General features: G+C 46.0%; 1 protein-coding gene across 5 annotated transcripts in view; it reads right to left on the bottom strand.

Annotated features, from left to right (window-relative positions):
- Window positions 1-1,690: 1,690 nt before the first annotated feature.
- Window positions 1,691-22,804, bottom strand: part of GULP1 (GULP PTB domain containing engulfment adaptor 1) — a 308,401-nt gene continuing 287,287 nt past the window's right edge. For 3 of the 5 annotated variants that reach the window (XM_066577081.1, XM_066577083.1, XM_066577082.1), the window contains 2 exons: window positions 16,069-16,163; window positions 1,691-6,803 (listed from right to left, as the gene is read on the bottom strand). In XM_066577081.1, coding sequence (XP_066433178.1) covers window positions 6,732-6,803; window positions 16,069-16,163 — 167 coding nt within the window. In that variant the 3' untranslated portion in view covers window positions 1,691-6,731. The remainder of the gene's footprint in view (window positions 6,804-16,068; window positions 16,164-22,804) is intronic. The other 2 variants (XM_066577084.1, XM_066577085.1) reach the window with 1 other exon arrangement.

The raw sequence follows: 22,804 nt of genomic DNA, 5'->3' as shown, positions 1-22,804 counted from the left end.
TGGTTTTCACACTTCGCTGCTTCAGTTTTTATGGTGACAATTTGCACTAACTGTAAAGAAATCAGATGAATTGTAAGAAACTGCAAGTCATTCCTTGCCATGAAAATGAACTCAATCACAAGTCCCCATCTCCACTGAATTTCAGGCCGGCCACAAAATGACCTGCCAATAGACCAGCAAATGCCAAAATCATCTTCTCTAGAGGATTTAGTTTTGGGATCGGTTCAGCCTCAGTGCAGCGCTCGTTCAGTGTTGGCAGTGGGCGGGCGTCAGTACATCTGCATGCACAGTGAGGCAAAGGCTTTTGGAGGTGGCCTGGTGTCAAGAAGGCAGCAAAGAAGCCACTTGTCTCCAAGAAAAACATCAAGGACAGACTGGCAATCTGCAGGAAGTACGGGGATTGGACTGTGGAGGACCGGGGAAAATTATCTTCTCCTCTCTGATGAAGCCCTTTCAGACTGTTTGGGACATCTGGAAGAATGATTGTCCAAAGAAAAAAAGGTGAGCACTACCAGGAGTCCTGGGTCACGCCAACAGTAAAGCATCCAGAAGCCAATCGTGAGGGTGGCTGTTCATGCAGTGGAGTGGGCTCACTCATCGCCAAGAACATGGCCATGAAAAAGGTATGCGAACTTAACCTCCTCCAAACTACTCCAAACTACTTAGGAGCAACTTCTCAAACCATCCAGAAGTAACTTGGTGATGAACAATGCTTTTTCCAGCATGGTGGAGCTCCAAGTCACAAGGCAAAAGAGATAACTAAGTGGCTCAGTGAACAAAGCATTGACATTTTGGGTCCATGGCCAGGAAACTTTTCAGATCTTAATTCCATTGAGAACCTGTAGTCAATCCTTAAGAAGCAGATAAACAAACAAAAACACTGAAATTGTGATAAACTCCAAGCACTGATCAGGATGATTGGGTCATCATCAGTCCGGATTTGGCCCAGAAGCTGATATCCAGAATATCACGGTGGAGTGCAGACGTCTTGAAAAAATAAGGGTTAACACTGTATATATTGAGTCTTTGTCTAAACTTGAAGTCAATTAAAGTGTAAAAACGTATGTAATGCTTAGCATTGTACTTCAGTAACCATAGAAACATCTGACTAAGCCTGCTGTCACACATGCTCTGTTCAGGGAGCAGGATAGGGAAATCCTCATCGCCCAATGGTTCTGTCTTTGGATGGACTTGAACAGTGCCAGGCAGACGAACTTGCATTGACTATAATAGGGTCCGCCCATGCAGCGCATTTTCAGTCGCATCTGAGACGGAACCTCCAGCTGGAGGTTCTGACGTAGATGTGAAAAACACCCTAATAAATCTAAAAACACTAAAGCAGCAAACTTTTTGAAAATGTTAATGTGTCAGTCTCAAGACTTTTGGCCACAACTTTACGGCTGCGTTCCCATGTTGCTGACTTGCTGCAGGTTTTCTGATGCAGATCTGCGGCGGTTTCATCCTTTACTTTGAATACAATTGAAGGGTGAAATCTGCAGCAGTTCTGATCGAAAATCTGTAGCAAATCAGCAACGTGTGAACACACCATGCAGGTAATAAGAGATTCATCATACAGGTAATAAGAGATTCATCATACAGGTAATAAGAGATTCATCATACTGCCATTACTGGACTCAGCTGTTAATAGCCGTGTTGGAATGTAAGTCGCCATGTTGGTTACTGAATGATTACACGCAAATAATGGATTGTGTTTGGCATCTGCTTGTACTGCACACACTCCAGTATCCCCATATAGGATATTACTTCGGGATAATATGCAAAGACACTTCTTACTATCATTATATTTTTATGTTTAATTGATTTACTGTTTAAATGTCCTTACAAACGTCCAGCGAGTATTCTTCCGGTGACAGTGGCAATATATATATATATATATGGTGTATGTATGTATATATACAGGGTGACCATAATTAAAACTAGAGGTATTCAGTGGTCTCTAGTGAAAAAAAAAACAAACACTATACGCAGAACCTAAGAAAAGCCGGTGTGTAGACTCAGTGGGTTTGGATTTCTCGAAGAAAAAAAAATATTTCCAGCAGGAGAATATATAGCACTGGATGCGAACAGTATGACCATATATCTCCTGAACATGCCTTGCTGGTTAACCCTTATCAGCGAGGTGGTAACAAAATAATCAAACCTGTGTAAGGAGCACATTGTACCATAAGAAATAGAAGTTTGGCTTGTGACTGCTTAGCCAGAGGGATAGGGAGGCTTTAATGGCGCTAGAGGAGCTCTTGCGTGAAAAAGTATGTTCCCGGATTCAATCCATCCCAGGACGCTTACATTTCCTCACTTGTCTACGAGTTGAAATATTTAACAAATTAGTAGTGGAAGATTTTAAGAAGATTCACTGTGGATTAGAGATGAGCGGACGTACTCTGCTCGGGTGTTTTTGGACTCGAGCACCGCTTTTTCCGAGTAACTGACTACTCGGACAAAAAGATTCGGGGGGCGGCGTAGTGGAGCGGGGATAGCAGTGGGAAACAGGGAGAAGCTCTTCTGCATGCGCAGAAGACCTCTGCAGCGCGAGCATGCCGGAGCCGGACAGAAGAGAGCAGACAGCGCAAGCGCGTCTAATCCCGGCAGAAGGCAGCTTTAGTCGGCGCCATGGAGACGGGGACGCCAGCACCGGAGGGGTAAGTGAATAACTTCTGTATGGCCAATATTTAATGCACGATGTATATTACAAAGTGCATTAATATGGCTATATAGAAGTGCTTAACACCACTTGCTCTCACGGGACAACCCCTTTAAGGGAACTACACGTGAATATGTGCGGACCATCCTGGTGGCCAAAAATACTGATGATCCGTTTCATCTTAAAGCAATCCTTAGGCACTTTAGGGCCTGCATGACTGTGATTCCAGCTCTTTTAAAGTTTATGGTATCGATGTCAGAGGGGGGTGCTGTTTAAAAGTTATTGGTATATATGAATGTAGGTGGACAGTAAGACTAAAGAGGTTTTGTCATGAAAAAGAAAAAAATTCTAGACTCGCCTATTCCTGCACAGGCAGCCTCCTTATGGCTCCTTCTCCTCGCTGAGCTACTCCAGTCCCCGGGGTCATCCCACCTCCAGCTGGCTGGCTTGTTATGAAGCCTGCATTCCTCGCATTCTTCTTCCTGGAGGTCAGTGTAGGTGACGTCCCTGTGATGTAGCGTTCGCTGGCTTGGAAGGAAGGCTGATCTCTGGCAGAGACAGCGGACGTGCACAGTCTCTGCAATAGATCAGCACTCTCCCTCCTTGGCTGTGAACTAATGATGTAACACTGCCAGAGAGGAAGGAGACTGCCTGAGAATGTAAGTAACTTCACAGGAAGCAGAGGAATCAGCCAGCTGGAGGTGAGGTGACCCGGGGGAATGCAGGAGAAAGGAGAAGATAGGTGAGGTAAAGATCTGGTAAGCAGACTGACGGGGGAGGAAAAGACAAGTATAGAATTATTTTTTCAATGACAGAACCCCTTTAATGAAGAATTGAGTTTTGTTTCCCATCTGTAATATTTTCTGCATCTGCCATTAATTTGTGTTTTTATTTTTTCATTTTAGATATGTCATTTATTTTCTGTGTACTCTATTTACCATTCTCAAGCCTTCAGCATGTGGAATCATCCCTTCGATCTTGGATACCTCATCTGTGAAGCTTCTATTATAGTATTCGGATGCTTTTTGTTGTTTCGTTTCTTCACTTATGTAGAGTTTTTTCTCCCTTATTTTTATTGCATGGAATTTTTTTCTCCCTGTCGTCTTCTGTTAGTTTTTACATTAGTGAGAGCGTATCATGTCTTTTCTTCCCCCATTATTCCATATCCCTCTATTGGATAATTATCTGTGTGTTTATATCTAATACACTACTTTGTCTTATTCTATGATTAATGTATTATATTATTCATATATTTCTATGTGGGCTTTGATTGAATTTATTGTGTAAAGATTCGATGATAAATGAGGGGGGCGCTCTCTACATCTAGAGGAAAGAAAGTTTCTACACAACATAGAAGGGGGTTCTTTACTGTAAGAGCAGTGAGACTATGGAACTCTGCTGGAGGACGTAGTGATGGGGAACTTATTAAGAGTACAAGAGAGCCTGGAGTGTAATAATATTACATCTTATATCTCACTGATTACTTCAGAAGGGTCGGTGATCCAGAAATTATGCTGATTGCAGATTGGAGTCGGGAAGAAAGTATCTTCCACTAAAATGTAGATAATTGGCTTCTACCTCATTGGAGTTTGTGCCTTCCTGTGGCTCAACACTGGAGAAAGGCTGAGCTGGATGGACATATGTCCATTCTCGGTGCTATATATTATGTTACTACCTTCCATTGTATCACATCTATAGGAACATGTACTAGGAGCGCACACCGTACCCATATCTATAGGCCAACAGGACAGATCAATGAGCCATCTTACCGTAAACATAATCCTCTCCCAAACCCCAGTGGACGGTTCTTTACCATTAATTATGACGTACTCCTATATCTTGCACATAATCCCCTTGTGGCAACATTTGGTATGATTTGTTGTTCCTTAGAGAAATCTGAGCCCCGCTGAGTATCTACACCGACTTTTATAGGGTTCTGCCTCGCGATTACCCTGTGTGCGTGTATAACATACATACACACATTTACATATATAGATTTTTTTTATTTATTTTGATATTTAGTATAAAACTGTCCGATATAACAACTTTTAGTACACAAAATATTCCGAAGCCGATAAACATGAGACAGGAAGCACATGGAGTCGGTCCTAATGAAAGAGCAGGTTAACAACCAACACAAATGATTTTTTTTTTTCCAGTACAAAAGAATAAAAAAGTTACAACACGGGCGATGCATCATGTACATTGAGTCCACCTTAAACGAGCCTACTGTAGTTTTCAGACTATAAGACGCACCTCACGAATAGACATGGGTGAGGCTGGTTTCAGGCGCAGTCTTTTTTGCAAAAATCGCCACGTTTTATTGCGTATTTTTTCGCAGTGGCTTTTTTGGGGGGAACAAAAAACACTGCGTCCCAATATTTGCTGCTGCAGGTCAATAGTAAACTATAAATCCCCCTACAAATACTGCATTTTTAGTATTGGCTTTTTTTTCTCACTTTTGCTACATTTGCTTGGGTCCATGATGTTTTTTGCAAATCGCAGCATGCTCTGGGTTTGGCATTGTTTCGGACTCTTTTCTCTTTTTCCGTAGGTTTCTCTATAGGAAAAAAAATTGCTAAAAAAAAGTCACACGCTTGATGAAAAAAAACGCCCCAAAAACTCAGGCATAATTGAAAAAGTACATGTGATATCTCTGGAAGGTTTTTTTTCACCCCAAATGCACCAGGAAAAAAAGACTGCCCGCATGAAGCCTAAAAGTGAAAATAAATATTTTGTGGCTAGTTGGTGCTCTGATGACAATTACTGACTGAGCATCGAATAGCATGCAATACTATCCGCTCTTATGTTTACTCTAGAACCATCTCCTTGCAGCCCTATCTGAGAGACACATATCATAATAATGACAGTCATGCTGTGAGAGTGATATATCTGCTGTGTGTGTCTGTGCAGTAGTTAGGGAGAAACTTGTAATTTATCAATAGTAGGAAGACACAGAGCACTACAGGAAGTAGTCCTCGATATTTATGAGCTGCTAGCTAGCCCCACCCCACCCTCCAGCCACTTATTGACTGCTCTCTGCCTAATACTGTGCTTACAGAGATAGATGTCAATCAGTGGCTCGAGGGTGGGGGGAATGGAGGAAGCTTGTAGCTCATGAATATGGGGGACTACTTGCTGTAGTCCCCTGTGTGTGGCTGCTACTAATAAAATGCAAGTGTCTCCCAAACTACTGCACAGATACACACAGCAGACATACCTGGAAAAATTTGGTGACATTCATTTTAACCAAAAAGAAAGAATATACAATTGCCGTCTTTCTTCTGTTGCAAATTCAGCTTTTTTTCCTAGTTCCTTGTTGCAGCTCTTGTGCAGTGTTACAGAAGAGCGTGGAGTGGGTAGCTTTACAGTGCCTAGTGATGAACAGAGGATCAGCAGCAGCAAGGAGCTGGAAGAGGACCAGAGCAAAGGCAAGGCATGATGGCACTGGGCAATCAAGGCACAACACAAGCATGATATGATAGTGGAAGACAGTGATGGCACCACAAACAAGGGCACTTGATGAACCTTCTTCGCATCAGGATGTAATGCGAGCAAACACTACTGAGCAGGCCACAGAAATCCCCAGGCTTCCCCTCTTCCAGGCCAACTCCTCTGGGCTCCCAGTCCTCTTGCGCTGATAGCTGCTCTTCTCCCACGAGCCGGGCATGCTCCTCCAGAGGCGGCTGCCCGCAGCAAGTCTGGACTAGAGAAGCTAATGTGTTCCAGTAGGTTTATCCTGCTAGGTCTTGTAGTCCACACTACAAGGGTTTGTTTCCTAAAACCAACTCTATTAATACTTAATGGGGTAACATGTGCAGAGATATTTCAGTATTGTTAATATATAAGAACCCAAAATGATCGCTTGTGAAATGAGGTCAAACAAACCAGAAACAATCTGAACACATGGAATAAAAACCAGTCTGCATAGGAAAAAGTTTGGTAGCTGTCCACAAGTGACCTGCTGCTACCTGGTACCGCTACTGTCAATAATACATTTATGTCTTTGTCCTTCTTGTCTTCAGTATTTGGTACACTTCTTCATAAAAAGAAAACTGGACACTCAGCCTCAGATTCTGTTTTCAACAGGATCGAGACAAAACACAGTCCCTTCCATAGTTAGTCCCATTTTGAACCCCTCCTGAAAAATAAAAATGAAAGTTAGGCCAACATAGATTAAAGGGAAGCCATCATCGGCAGTCTACCCTCGTACAACACAGCAGTATCGCTCATTATCAAAAGGATGTTGTTAAAATACGTTTTAAACTTTTCCACATGGCATGCGAACTTTGACCAAGCGGTCCAATGGGCAGGCCAGACTGTCTCAGCTGCCAGATCAGGCCCCATAACACTGCCCCTCACCGCCAGCATGACCTACCAGATGCCAATCTCAGGGCTACTGAACTTTCACGCATGCGCCTGGAGAGTAAGGTGTGGTGCATTCACAGTTCATTTGTCCCTTTTGTGCCCATATTTTATTGTCCTACTATGTGCACAAGCCAGGGTGTGATCTCCAGGCGTATGAGCAAGTTCTATAGCCCAGACGTCATCCACGTCACGTTAGCAGCAAGGGGCAGCATTTTGGGACAAACCTTAGCAGAGACTGTCTAGCTTGCCCACCAGTCAGAATTAGCATGCCGTGCAAAAAAAGATTAAATATAATTTCTACAGGTATGATTTTCCTCTTGCCCTCAAGGAAGCAAAAAAGAGTCTGATTGTAAGCGTCAGTTTTATTGTGTTTTTTTATGTTTTACTTTTATAAGCATTGCACTTTTTGTTTTAAAGCTTAAATCTTTAACAAGTTTGGCCCTTTTGTGCTCTAAAGCATTCATAGCCTTTCTAAGTGTTGAAGCTTTTGATTGCTGGAGAACATTGTGTGCTAATGTTTAGAGGCATTTTATTGAAAAAATTTATGATGTTTCTGAATGTAGGTTTTAAGTCTTGTACATGTATATAATTGGATATGTGATATTTCACGGTTATGTAATTGTTTCTATTCTCATTTGTTCTTATATGCATACTGCTATATAAACATGGCTTTTAATGATGATTTTTATGCCCGAGTAAAACCCCATTGCGAGGATATAATGCGTGGTTCCTATTAATAAACTCATTTTATTTGGATATTTGTATGCATTGGAATACGCATGCTGCTTTTGAGTAGTAACAAACACAAGCTTCAGAAGTCATACACATTTAATATGTGAACAAAATTGTACAACTCTTATTTATGCTTACCACAATACAATGCAAGGTTCTTAGCACATATTTTGATAAAAATACATGAGCCCATCAACCACTCGAATCTTATTGGAAGGGTTCCTAACGCTATAGACACCTCAGTTTTGGCCAAATGCCTCCAGATGGATTCCAGGAAAGTAGAATACCTGGCAGTATAGTCAACAGTTGTTCAATTTAGTTGTTGATGGGCCCACGTGTCTTGATGAAAATGTTCACAGAGAACCTTGCAGTTATATGTTGTTAGTATAGACAACAGTTGTGCACTTGTATTCAGATATTAAATGTGTACGCTGAGGCATAAGCTTCTGTTACTGTAATTGTTGCAGCCATGGCATATGGGCATCTTCACTTTTAATGTGCTTCACGTTGTCTAATGCCACCAAAGGCGCCCACATGGAATATCAGTAAGATTCATTAAATAGTTGAAGAATTCTATCTTTTCATGTCATTCTGGCTGTTGGAGGTTCCTTCATGTATGAAGACGCCAGCTTTACTTTTGGGCCATTCTTTTTGCCCATCACCCTGTATGTTTAACATCTGACCTTCTGATAACACATGCCCTTTATGTTCTTATGAAGTCTTCTACTATTCTTACAGTGCTTTATGACAAGCGAAGTTTATGGATTCCATACTGCAAGAATGTCAAGCATGTGTAAAGTTAAATAAGACTGTTTTGGGCTGCCTACAGAGGAAATGACTTAATGTGGCTCAGACTATAGAACAGCATTCCCATCATGTGGAGGCTGAAGTCTCAGTAACAAAAGGACAGAGTGGTGTATTATCCGCTATAGGACTTGAGATACTAATGCCAATAAAATGTTACATAGAAAGCAAAAATAACCAGACAGCTATATACAGTGTATGTATCGTCTTACACAGTGTGTATAATTGTTATTCCAGACTATAGTTCATGGTGTAGTTACTATGCTGCAGCAAAGTTCTAACATCATGCCACAATGCGGTATGTATTACTGCATAGATGAAAGCTTTCATATTACTGGATAAGCTATGGTGGTTATTATTTGGGACCAGAACTCTATGGAAAGTCCACAACAAGAAACAATGTAAAGAAAAAAGGGTACATAACTAATAAGGATATGTCATTTTGCACTTCCCCAGCGTGTGACATGGGTGCAACTTCAAGGGGGTTGACCCATTTCACACACTTAGTCATTGCGCTCACCTTATACTTAGGTGGAAAATGTAACATATGGTAAATCACACCCTAAAACAGTTCATACAACTCTAGATTCTTTTTGCCCCAAACCTGGAATACGGGGCCACAAATACACTCACACACTGCTCTCCGGCACGCCACAAGACCAATTGAAGCTTAAAGGTTCAGAGCAACGAGCACCAAGCTTATTAAAGTTTTAAGCTTTAAAGAAAAAAATGCTACGCTTACAAAAAGGATAAAAAGAAGACAAAATAAAATGACCTACAGATAAATGCAAAAGAGTTCTGAAAATAAAACGGAGAAACACAGACTTACAGGTTGTTCTAAAGTTTTCTGTTCCTGAGGGTGAAGAAATGGAGCACATTCTAGCTGCAGAGCTGCCCTCTTGTTCAGAATGAGATAAACAAATGTAAAAACAATTCCTTTGTCCAGCATCCCCATGGCGATTCCTTTTGTAAAACAAACTTGGATAATTGAGGAGACCCACTGGACTGTGGTCTCCTCTGAAGTAGGTAACTGCTTTTATGTAAACACAACTACCAACACCTATTGCTGTGCAAGAATTGTTTTGACATTTGTTTATCTCATATCCATGACCAAGTCCTTGTACCCTGGGCCATTCTCGTGACGCAGTCCCAGAACAGTACAGGGATTAGGTGCATGTAGCAGTTCCTTTTGGAGGCACATTTGGACAAGTGGTGTGGGAGCCTGCCATTAGACAGGCCTCCCTACACCAAGTTAATCCAGCTTTTATTCTAGCTATTTAAGAACGACATAGTCCTTGGAGCGCGGCCATACATATTTACCATTGTTCGGCATGTCTTTTTTATAATTTTCACTCTAAAGTCCAGGTGTATACTTGCCCTTTGGTCCATTAAGAAAATCCCAGCCAGGTAACAAAGGGCAAACCTAATGTCTATTTAACAGTCCACCTTCTTGTGCTTCCTCCCCCCAGCTGATTAATTTGGATGGTCCAACCCAGAGGTGTAACTTGAAGCTCCTGGGCCCCAATGCAAAACTGTAACAGGGCCCTAACTATAATGCTTTTACTTATAGTACTGGGCTCCCTATACAGAGAAAAAAAGGCCTTATGGGCTTCTAAGGCTCCTGGGCCTGGGTGCAACCGCACCCTCTATAGATACGTCAGTGGTCCAACCTGCATTTGACTTTCTCTTGAAACCAGTTTGGCCAGACTGAAGTGACAAAACTGCTGTTAAAGGATACTAAAAAGACTCCCCACCGAGTTCCTTCCTGAAAGAAAGACACGCTAGAAATTAAATACTTATCTCTCCACTGTTGCACTGCTCCCCGATTGCCACATAGGTCCTCCTGTCTTTTGTCTACTTTTGCTGGAGCAGCCACATGGTTTTTTACACACGTGACCACCATAGGCAATAGGAGGCTGTAACAGAGGATGCCATCAGTGCTATCTTGCAAACATGCTGGGGTTTCTACATTATAACCTCATGAGGCATGTTTATGGGACGTTACTGAACCAGAAGACCTGGTGATGTCACGGGTCAGATGCCATGGCACCTCCTCTAGATCACTCAGCATATCACCCAATAACAGAAGAAATAGTCTCCAGGTTCCTCTCTTCTTCTTGCCCTACTACCTGCATTAGTGACCCCATTCCTTCACAACTCTTCCGGTCTCTCTCACTGGCTGCCATTGGTCACCTCACTACAATATTTAACCTTTGTCTTGGTATTTTTTCCCTCCTCCTTTAAACATGTGGTTATCTCTGACTACTACTCCTCTTCCTCTTGCTGTTGGTGTTGCTCAGAGTTTGGCCCTTGGTCCTCTTTGGTTTTCAATCTACACGGCCCGTACTGTATAAACTATCAGAAGATTTGGTTTTGAGCACCATCTCTACACTGACAACACCGAACTATATATTAAATCCAGAGACATCACACCCTCACTAATACAAAACTCCAGTGGTAGTCTGTCTACTGTCTCTTACACCAAGTCGTCGTTCTAAAACTGAATTCTTTAAAAAACAACTTGTGTTTCTGACATCTACTAACCAATCTAAACCTGATATCTCCATCTCATATTTGATTCCAAACTTTTTGTCACTCCCTATATTCAATCACTTGCATCTTCATGTCACCTGCACTTCAAAAACATCTCCAGTATCTGCCCTTCTCTTTCTGTGGAAACATCAAAACCGCTTATTGTTGCCCTGATCCATTCCTTGCTTGAATACTGCAACCCACTAGTGATCAATCTTCACCTCACTAACTTCTCCCCTCTCCAACCGTCCTGAGCAAAGCAGCCAAGCTCATCTTTTAGTACAACAGCTACACTGATGCCTCCACCCTGTGCCAGTCACCATTCTGATGCCTCCACCCTGTGCCAGTCACCATTCTGATGCCTCCACCCTGTACCAGTCACTGCATTGATGCCTCCACCCTGTGCCAGTCACTGCACTGATGCCTCCACCCTGTGCCAGTCACTGCACTGATGCCTCCACCCTGTGCCAGTCACTGCACTGGTTGCCCACCCACTATGGAACACAATTTAAACTCATCACTCTCATCAATAACGCTCTCCACAATGCTGCGCCGCCCTATACCTCCTCCATCATCTGTCTACCACCCTACCCGTGCTCTCCTTCCTGCTAATATCCTTGCACTTAGTTCATCTTTAATCTGAACCTCCCACTTCCGTCTCCAAGATTTTTCTCAAGCTGCACTAGTTTCCTGGAATGCGCTTCCTTGGACAACAGGGTTAATTCCCAACAACCACAGTACAATCATGCTCAAAGCACATCTTTTTAGGGAGACCTACCACATTCCCAATCTAACTCTTCTCTATTTACCCTACTTCTACAATCCCCCTCAGAAACCAAGGCCCTTCATCCAGCAATATCCCTCACACCCCATAACCTCATATCTGTACATAGATAGCGGCTGGTGAGCGTCTCATGCAGATTCTTGTATGTTACCCTATTTATCTAAAAAATGTCTGACTATTGTGCAAAACAAGCACTGCTATCTTCTGTGACATCCGTATTTCCTCAGAGATTGTAAGCGCTTATGAACAGGGCCCTCACTCCTATTGTTCAAAGCATCTATTGGCTTTAATACTGTATGTAATGCCTTACTCTGTTTGTACAAGTTACTTCTGACTTGGATTATCTGTTGGCGCTATAAAAATAAGATTATTGTCATATACAGAATGGCCACTTCATTAGAGCCCCCTATCCAGTAGCATGTTGGTCCTCTTTTGGCCTTCAGCACTGCAACAATTCAATATGACATAGATTCCCCTTGGGGATGAAATCGTTCTGCAGAAATACTAACATTTGTGTCCAGGAAAGCTTCTGGTAGTGGACGCAGATGGACTAAATGAAGAAATTGACATTCTGTGAACAGCTGACAGGAAGGGTGCATCAATTTATGCTCCTAGTGCCAAATTCTGCCCCCCCCCCCCCATCCCCATGGAATAGAGATCTGGATTAATCTGATGACGATGTTTTTGCTCAGTGAGCACATTGTTATGCTCCAGGGTCACGTGACTAATGTCCATACAGGGACGCCCCATAATGAAAAGTATGGTGGCTCTAATAGTGACCATTCAATGGAAATATAAAAAAATTATCTCTCTCAAATGTCTTCATTCTTTCCTAAAGTTTTATTTTTGGATTATATTGTATTTTTTCATCTAATGAAAAATATACCTCGGTGAAAAAAAGTTTAAAAAATAAGGTAAAAGAAAAGACATTTTTCAAAAATGGGTTTTTCCGAGTTATTTTATTTTGGGTCTCCTGTGCTGAAAACAAATATACTCACCATGGCGCCGGTCTAATGGTGGCATCTGTCAAGTGATGGCCCATAAACTTGTCATGTGGACTTCCACAGTAGAAGCCCCCGGCAGGCTGATGGGATGTCATCAGTGAAGACCCCATAAGGCCTCTTGTTGGCTGCAGCGGTCGCGGTGGTAAACAACCCACATGACTGCTGTGACGCTTGTCAACAGAAGACCGGAGGACAAGGAGAGCGCGGTGGGGGAACATCAAGGCAACAGGAGGAAGGTATTGGGCTTATATTTTATATCCTCTGCCCCCCCCACACTGCCACCAATTTACAATGTGGTGTGGATTTTGATGTGGTTTTTTTTTTAAACAGATTTTGATACGGAATTTTCTCACTCATTTCAGAAGGAGTAGATTCTGCAGCATATGTAATGCTAAAATTAACAAGTGGCAGATTTAAATTTCGCACCGCAGTCAAGTTTCGCACAGATTTCATATGTAATTTTTTTTGGGGGGAAATGTGTTTGAATGTGATTTTGAAAATCAGCACGGAGGGTCAGCACGGCAAATCTGAAGCAATCCGCCCTTAACAAGAAAGTTGTAGCTGTTACACCTGCTCACGTCTCCATCCACACAGAATAAAGTCTCAGTCCAGTCCCGCACTAGCCCCCATATAATACAGTATGGTTATGGTATCCAATAAAGACATAGATCTGAAGAGAGAACATACTAACCATCTCTGCCGCTAAAATCCAGTGAAGCATTAAAGGAAATTAGAAAGTCAAAAGCAAGTCAGGTTTGATAATATCCATCAGGAGAGACTCGTCACCAGGGGCAAATCGACAACCGACACTCATTCTATGGTTTGTGCAAGATCCAAGATTTGTAGAGGGGGATTAGCAAGAATTTTGAAATTTGAGCACCTGCCAATTCACAGGGACATTTCTAAAGTTTACTTCTGTACCAAGGCAAAGTTTTCACTGTGTAGAGTTTGCCCATAGTGACGTAGCGCCACCGATTATTGCACAGTTCACATACAATGAGAGAAAATTATTATACATGAAAACAGATTTATTTTTAATTAAAACAATTCTATCTTATCAAAATATGCAGCCCCTGATGACTATACAGTACACATGCTGATTGGCCAGAGCTGCTCACATGATCAGCACTGGACAATCAGAGAGCATTGCACAGTGTGGATTAGGTAGTTAGAGATTAGTTGGGGCCATCCAAGACGGCTGAAAACGGGGCCCAGAACTGGTGGGTCAGATGGGCAACAAAGAATGATAACTGCAGGTAATATATCCCAACTAGAGATGAGCGAACGTGCTCGGCCCCGCCCCTTTTTCGCCCGAATACCGCAATTTCCGAGTACTTCCGTACTCGGGCGAAAAAATTCGGGGGGCGCCGTGGCGGCACGGGGGGTAGCAGTGGGGAGTAGGGGGGAGAGGGAGAGAGAGAGGGCTCCCCCCTGTTCCCCGCTGCTACCCCCCGCACCGCCACGCCTCTCCCCGCCCCCCGGCGCCCCCCGAATCTTTTCACCCGAGTACTGAAGTACTCGAAAATGGCGGTACTCGGGTGCGTAAGTACTCGAAACGAGTACGTTCGCTCATCTCTAATCCCAACCCCTACCGTGCCGGAACAGAATTTTGTGCTGAAATTGGAAAATTATTTTAAAAGCAACGCTCTGATACAAACTATACTCTTTGACAAAAAATATCCAGCACCTAGAGGGGAGTTGCTGCAAAACATCTCAGGCAGATGTATAATTGATGAGAGTTGTGGTGATTAGATGAACGGACTTGCTATGCGAGACCCTAAAAGTGTTTCCCCCTATAAAAGGCTCTCAGAGGCTCCTTCTGTGTAGTGACCTCTTCTTCCACTTGTGTAGAGCTTGTTGACCACTAGATGCCTCTACAACGCAGAGAAGAGATTTCAGCCTGTTACCAGAGTCTGAGAGGGGTGCATTATTGGGATGTGAGAAGCTGGATGGTCGTATCGGTGAGTTGTCCCCCACCGGCCATTCTGTCCAGACTATTAGGTGGTGTTGGGACCAGTGGATGGGCACACAAGGTGACCGGGCTCAGGTCACCACCTACAGACCACCAGTAGAGAGGAGCGTCTGACCAGACAGTTAGAAGGTGTTGGGACCAGTGGATGTGTGAGGGCACACAAGGTGACCGGGCTCAGGATGCCCCCTACAGACCACCAGTAGAGAGGAGTGTCTGACCAGACTGTTAGGGGGTGTTGGGACCAGTGGATGTGTGAGGGCACACAAGGTGACTGGGCTCAGGACGCCCCCTACAGACCACCAGTAGAGTGGAGCGTCTGACCAGACTGTTAGGAGGTGTTGGTACCAGTGGATGTGTGAGGGCACACAAGGTGACCGGAATCAGGACTTCCCTACAGACCACCAGTAGAGAGGAGCGTCTGACCAGACTGTTAGGGGGTGTTGGGACAAGTGGATGCATGAGGGCACAGAAGGTGACCAGAGTCAGGATTCCCTTGACAGACCACCAGCAGAGAGGAGCGTCTGATCGTCCAACAAGCACAAACAAGCTCCAACTGTTTTATTGTCCGCCATCCAGAGACAGGTGGCACCATCGTTACACCCCAGTGTCTGTCGAAACCATTTGCAGGCGCTTGGCTGAAGGACATTTGGACTCATGGCCATCCAATAGGGTACTACAGCCTCCATTTGCACTGATGTCATGAATGAAGTAACTGGATTGCTAAGGAGTGGAACCGGGTTGTCTTCAGTAATTAATCCAGGTTTAGTTTGGGCACCGATGAGGGCTGTTTTCGTGTCTGGAGACCTAGGGTGAGTGCCTCAATCTTACCTTTGCTCTTTAGTGGTATACTGCCCCCTGCTGGTGTGATGGTTTGGGTGGGTCAACCATCCAAGCTAGAGGTGGTACAACAGGGTATTAGAGCCTCTATGCCTGCCAGTATCACATCTTGTATCTAAGCTAGAGGCGGTACATCAGGGTACTAGAGCTTCCCTACAAGGGGTCGGTTCTCCACAGTAAATGATGCTTTCGCTCTGATATTGTAATCACTTACTTATATCAGCGTTACAAACACAGAGAAAGTTTCATCTATCCCAACAACTTCTAGGGGGAAAGGGGGGGGGGGGGGATTTTATTTGACAATGAGTTCACAGCTTCTGAATATAAATACTAGGACTATAAATAAGATGGTAATAGCAATGTAAGGACTTACCTGCATCTCATCAAGTTTGGACTGGATGTCCGGTGTGTAGTCATCCACCGCACAGCAGAAGGGATCAAATGGTTCTGCGCCAAACAAATCTTTTTCTACAAGACAGGATACAGGTAATACATACCGCCGTCTTACTGACATTACATCTTTCATTATAAAGGCTATGGGCACCTTTTGGGGCAATATTCTTAAATGAACGTATTTTCGGCTGAAAATCATTTTTGCAATAGGCAGAGGAAGGCGATTCAGGACATTAAAATGACCATTGGGATACTGAAATGCCACTGTCAAAGCACAGCGGCATCTAAATAGTTAACAGCCCCAATCTGAGAGAACTGTAATTGCGGCTGTTGACCAAGTTTGATTCTGGTGCTGAATTCATGTACTGAGCTTGGCTCTGGTACCCTGTGTTATGAATTTGGTTCTGGTGCTGTATTTCTGTAGAGTTTGGTTCTGGTACTCTGTTATGAATTTGGTTCTGATGCTGTATCTATGTACAGATTTGGGTTCTGGTGCTGTATCTATGTAGAGTTTGGTTCTGGTGCTGTATCTCTGCAGAGTTTGGTTCTGGTGCTGTATCTCTGTGGAGTTTGGTTCTGGTGCTGTATTTATGTTCTGAGCTTGGTTCTGGCACAGTATTATTCACTATATACAGCTTTCTTTGCCTATGACGGGGGGGGGGGGGGGGGGAGGGGAGGGTGCCGCTCAGGGTGCCATCTAACCAAAGGCCCGCATTGCCTCCATATAGAGTCCGATGCAATAAGCCATATGTACTGCTTACACAATTTCCATTTTGGCATTTGCTGATGCTCAAACAATTTCTTGCATTTTATTCCATTTTGGGTGAATAATATGATTCATTGTTTTTAATTACTGAAATAGTTTTGATATTTTTAGACCAAAAGGAAAACTGCAGTAATTCTCAGACGAATCTATACAATGACACATTCAGGAGGTCAGCAGTGGAAGTTAAACCGAACATGTGTACATATAATATCTATGTGTGCAGGCACTTCTTAGCAGAACAGTCCCCGGATTCCCACAGAGCAGGTCTACCATATAGCTGTAGCTTTATGTCAGAGTTCTCATATGCACTTTAATAGCCATTAAACCTGCATTCTGAAAAGGCCATGCTAGAACCTGATAGGCTGCTGTATGTGGCGGACCCAGAGACCATTGGTAGACCTCCGGCTGCCGTAGCTGCTATTGAATCATAGAGGAACTAATCGGGTGTGAGGAGCTCCTCCTGTAAACTACCGAGTGCCGATCCTGGCATCCCAGTTATCTCTGACCCCGGGCACTGTGTGCTTCAGCCGGCTCCCGCTGTGGATGGCGTGGGTTCATCTCCTGAGCCCACACCATCCATAAATGTACAAGATCTCTCTTTTAAGCCCTCCTACCTGTGATGGAAATTATTTCAACGCCTGCTTTGGCTGGTCATGTTTCAAGACTCTTTAAAGGGGTTTAATCATGACTATAAAAACTTCTCCAGCAGCTGTGCCCATTGTAAAATAAAAAAAGATAATACTCACATCTCCTCAGACCCCCGAAATGGAGCTGAGTGGCTCATACTGCCCTGGCACCAGCTTCCGGGTACACAGCAGAAGCATGTGATTGCTCCGGCCAATCAGAGACTGCAGCGTCAAATCCCTAAACTCCTGGGCCCGGGATGGTAACGCTGCTGCCTCTGATTGGCTGCACTAGTCACGTACTTTTCCCCGGCTGTCCACTCTGGGGGTCCGAGGAGAGCTGAGTATGGTCAATTTTTTGTTATTCTATAATGGGTCCAGCTGCTGGAGAAGTTCTTACAGAGCAAAGATAGCACGGCAGCATAAGTAGGTGCAACAAGTCGTGAAAAACTTTATTCTCCCATGACAAGAATGGCAGCTACGTTTTGACCTATTGGTCTTTGTCAAGGAGAAGTTCTTACAGTCATGATAAAACCCCTTTAAATCAAAAACCTATCCACCCGCTGAGCCTGGCGCAAAATAAAAAAGTAGCACACCTCAAATGACAGCCTACATTGGTCTACTTTGTTCTGGAAGAGAGCTAATTTGCATCCTTTCTTCCAGGGAGCGTTGCCTGTAGGACTCCCTACACCAACTGTATCTCCCCAAGGAGAATCCGTACCCCGAGACTAAATACCTTCTGAGCACAGAGCCATGTGGACCGAGACTGTACGGCAGCGAAGGGTCCGCAAAGTATGGAGCCATATTAGTGCTGCATGCTGGCGGGCTACACAGTGTGCCGTATGTCCGGAGCTACATTGATGACATCTAAAACAGCCATCTGTGATCTTCTCCATTAAAAAGTGCCACGCATAAGGTCCTGCTTACAATTCTCTCCCCCACACCAGATGAGAAGGGGTCACAACTAGAGATGAGCGAACGTACTCGTCCGAGCTTGATACTCGTTCGAGTATTAGCGTGTTCGGGATGCTCGTTACTCGTAACGAGTACCACGCGATGTTCGGGTTACTTTCACTTTCATCTCTGAGACGTTAGCGCGCTTTTCTGGCCAATTGAAAGACAGGGAAGGCATTACAACTTCCCCCTGCGACGTTCAAGCCCTATACCACCCCCCTGCAGTGAGTGGCTGGCGAGATCAGGTGTCACCCGAGTATAAAAATCGGCCCCTCCCGCGGCTCGCCTCAGATGCATTCTGACAGAGATCAGGGAAAGTGCTGCTGATGCTGGAGCTGCTATAGGGAGAGTGTTAGGAGTTAGTGTAGGCTTCAAGAACCCCAACGGTCCTTCTTAGGGCCACATCTAACCGTGTGCAGTAGTGTGGAGGCTGCTTTTAGCAGTGTTGCACATTTTTTTTTTTTTTGGTATATCGGCCGTGCAGAGCATTGCGCCCTGCAGTAATACTCCAGGGACAGAATTGTGTAGGCAGGGCCAGAAGACATATATTATAGATTGAATATACGCAGTGGTCCTTTTGAAAAAAATCTTGGAAAAAAAATCTATTTGGCCTGCCTGTCACTGTGCTCAGTGTTCTGGGTCCGTGTCTGCTGGGGGTAGTAGTTCTCCAAATAAATACGCAGCCAGCTAAGTGTTACAGCAGGCTTGCGCCAAATTATTTCCTGGCTCTGAAATCACCGGTCTGTTGCAGTTAATAACAGTGCAACACTGCAGTTCCGTGACACACACATCAGGGACAGAATTGTGTAGGCAGGGCTAGAAGACATATATTATAGATTGAATATACGCAGTGGTCCTTTTCAAAATAATATTGGAAAAAAATCTATTTGGCCTGCCTGTCACTGTGCTCAGTGTTCTGGGTCCGTGTCTGCTGGGGGTATTAGTTCTCCAAATAAATACGTAGCCAGCTAAGTGTTACAGCAGGCTTGCGCCAAATTATTTCCTGGCGTTCCGTAAGCGAACTCAGCCTCCAACCACAGGCCAATAAGCGGCACATTTAATTACAGCGTTGTGTTTCTGCATTCCTGGTAATACAGCATGCTGAGGGGTAGGGGTAGGCCTAGAGGACGTGGGCGCGGCCGAGGACGCGGAGGCCCTAGTCTGGGTGTGGGCACAGGCCGAGCTCCTGATCCAGGTGTATCGCAGCCGACTGCTGCGGGATTAGGAGAGAGGCACGTTTCTGGCGCCCCCACATTCATAGCACATTTAATGGGTCCACGCGGTAGACCTTTATTAGAAAATGAGCAGTGTGAGCAGGTCCTGTCGTGGATGGCAGAAAGTGCTTCCAGCAACCTATCGTCCACCCAGAGTTCTGCGCCGTCCACTGCTGCAACTCAGAATCCTCTGGCTGCTGCTCCTCCTTCCTCCCAGCCTCCTCACTCCATGAAAATGAGACATTCTGAGGAGCGGGCAGACTCCCAGGAACTGTTCTCGGGCCCCTGCTCAGATTGGGCAGCAGTGGTTCCTCTCCCACCAGAGGAGTTTATCGTGACTGATGCCCAACCATTGCAAAGTTCCCGGGGTCCGGGGGATGAGGCTGGGGACTTCCGGCAACTGTCTCAAGACCTTTCAGTGGGTGAGGAGGCCGATGACGATGAGACACAGTTGTCTATCAGTGAGGTAGTAGTAAGCGCATTAAGTCCGAGGGAGGAGCGCACCGAGGATTCTGAGGAAGAGCAGCAGGACAATGAGGTGACTGACCCCACCTGGTTTGCTACGCCTACTGAGGACAGGTCTTCAGAGGGGGAGGCAAGGGCAGCAGCAGGGCAGGTTGCAAGAGGCAGTGCGGTGTCCAGGGGTAGAGGCAGGGCCAGACCGAATAATCCACCAACTGTTTCCCAAAGCGCCCCCTCGCGCCATGCCACCCTGCAGAGGCCGAGGTGCTCAAAGGTCTGGCAGTTTTTCACTGAGAGTGCAGACGACCGACAAACAGTGGTGTGCAACCTTTGTCGCGCCAAGATCAGCCGGGGAGCCACCACCACCAGCCTCACCACCACCAGCATGCGCAGACATATGATGGCCAAGCACCCCACAAGGTGGAACGAAGGCCGTTCACCGCCTCCGGTTTGCACCGCTGCCTCTCCCCCTGTGCCCCAACCTGCCACTGAGATCCAAGCCCGCTCTGAGGACACAGGCACTACCGTCTCCTGGCCTGCACCCACACCCTCACCTCCGCTGTCCTCGGCCCCATCCAGCAATGTCTGTCAGCGCAGTGTCCAGCCGTCGCTAGCGCAAGTGTTTGAGCGCAAGCGCAAGTACGCCGCCACGCACCCGCACGCTCAAGCGTTAAACGTGCACGTAGCCAAATTTATCAGCCTGGAGATGCTGCCGTATAGGGTTGTGGAAACGGAGTCCTTCAAAAGTATGATGGCGGCGGCGGCCCCACGCTACTCAGTTCCCAGTCGCCACTACTTTTCCCGATGTGCCGTCCCAGCCCTGCACGACCACGTCTCCCGCAACATTGTACGCGCCCTCACCAACGCGGTTACTGCCAAGGTCCACTTAACAACGGACACGTGGACAAGCACAGGCGGGCAGGGCCACTATATCTCCCTGACGGCACATTAGGTGAATTTAGTGGAGGCTGGGACAGAGTCAGAGCCTGGGACCGCTCACGTCCTACCCACCCCCAGAATTGCGGGCCACAGCTCGGTGGTGGTATCTGCGGCAGTGTATGCTTCCTCCACTAAACCACCCTCCTCCTCCTCCTCCTCCTCCAACGCAACCTCTGTCTCGCAATCAAGATGTGTCAGCAGCAGCAGCACGTCGCCAGCAGTCGGTTTCGTGCGGCGTGGCAGCACAGCGGTGGGCAAGCGTCAGCAGGCCGTGCTGAAACTACTCAGCTTAGAAGATAAGAGGCACACGGCCCACGAACTGCTGCAGGGTCTGACAGAGCAGACCGACCGCTGGCTTGCGCCGCTGAGCCTCCAACCGGGCATGGTCGTGTGTGACAACGGCCGTAACCTGGTGGCGGCTCTGCAGCTCGGCAGCCTCACGCACGTGCCATGCCTGGCCCACGTCTTTAATTTGGTGGTTCAGCGCTTTCTGAAAAGCTACCCACGCTTGTCAGACCTGCTCGGAAAGGTGCGCCGGCTCTGCGCACATTTCCGCAAGTCCCACACGGACGCTGCCACCCTGCAACATCGGTTTCATCTGCCAGTGCACCGACTGCTGTGCGACGTGCCCACACGGTGGAACTCTACGCCCCACATGTTGGCCAGGCTCTATGAGCAGCATAGAGCTATAGTGGAATACCAACTCCAACATGGGCGGCGCAGTGGGAGTCAGCCTCCTCAATTATTTTCAGAAGAGTGGGCCTGATTGGCAGACATCTGCCAGGTCCTTGGAAAGTTTGAGGAGTCTACCCAGGTGGTGAGCAGCGATGCCGCAATCATTAGCGTCACCATTCCTCTGCTATGTCTCTTGAGAAGTTCCCTGCAAAGCATAAAGGCAGACGCTTTGCACTCGGAAACAGAGCCAGGGGAAGACAGTATGTCGCTGGATAGTCAGAGCACCCTCCTGTCTATATCTCAGCGCGGTGAGGAGGAGGAGGAGGAGGAAGAGGAGGAGGAGGAAGATGAGGAGGAGGGGGAAGAGACAGCTTGGCCCACTGGTGAGGGTACACCTGCTGCTGACCTGTCATCCTTTCAGCGTGTATGGCCGGAGGAGGAGGAGGAGGAGGAAGAGGAGGAGGAGGAGGAGGATCCTGAAAGTGATCTTCCTAGTGAGGACAGCCATGTGTTGCGTACAGGTACCCTGGCACACATGGCTGACTTCATGTTGGGATGCCTTTCTCGTGACCCTCGTGTTACACGCATTCTGGCCACTATGGATTACTGGGTGTACACACTGCTCGACCCATGGTATAAGGAGAACCTTTCCACTCTCATACCCGAAGAGGAAAGGGGTTCGAGAGTGTTGCTATACCACAGGACCCTGGCGGACAAACTGATGGTAAAATTCCCATACGACAGCGCTAGTGGCAGAAGGCGCAGTTCCGAGGGCCAGGTAGTAGGGGAGGCGCGGAGATCAGGCAGCATGTACAGCACAGGCAGGGCAACACTCTTTAAGGCCCTTGACTGCTTTATGGCTCCCCAGCAAGACTATGTCACCGCTCCCCAGTCACGGCTGAGTCGGCGAGAGCACTGTAAAAGGATGGTGAGGGAGTACGTAGCCGATCGCACGACCGTCCTCCGTGACGCCTCTGCCCCCTACAACTACTGGGTGTCGAAGCTGGACACGTGGCCTGAACTCGCGCTGTATGCCCTGGAGGTGCTTGCTTGTCCTGCGGCTAGCGTCTTGTCAGAGAGGGT

Source organism: Eleutherodactylus coqui, chromosome 8, assembly GCF_035609145.1.
Source record: "Eleutherodactylus coqui strain aEleCoq1 chromosome 8, aEleCoq1.hap1, whole genome shotgun sequence".
Classification (NCBI taxonomy): domain Eukaryota; kingdom Metazoa; phylum Chordata; class Amphibia; order Anura; family Eleutherodactylidae; genus Eleutherodactylus; species Eleutherodactylus coqui.
The sequence above is the reverse complement of the archived record's forward strand: the minus strand, read 5'-3'. Positions and strand labels throughout refer to the sequence as shown.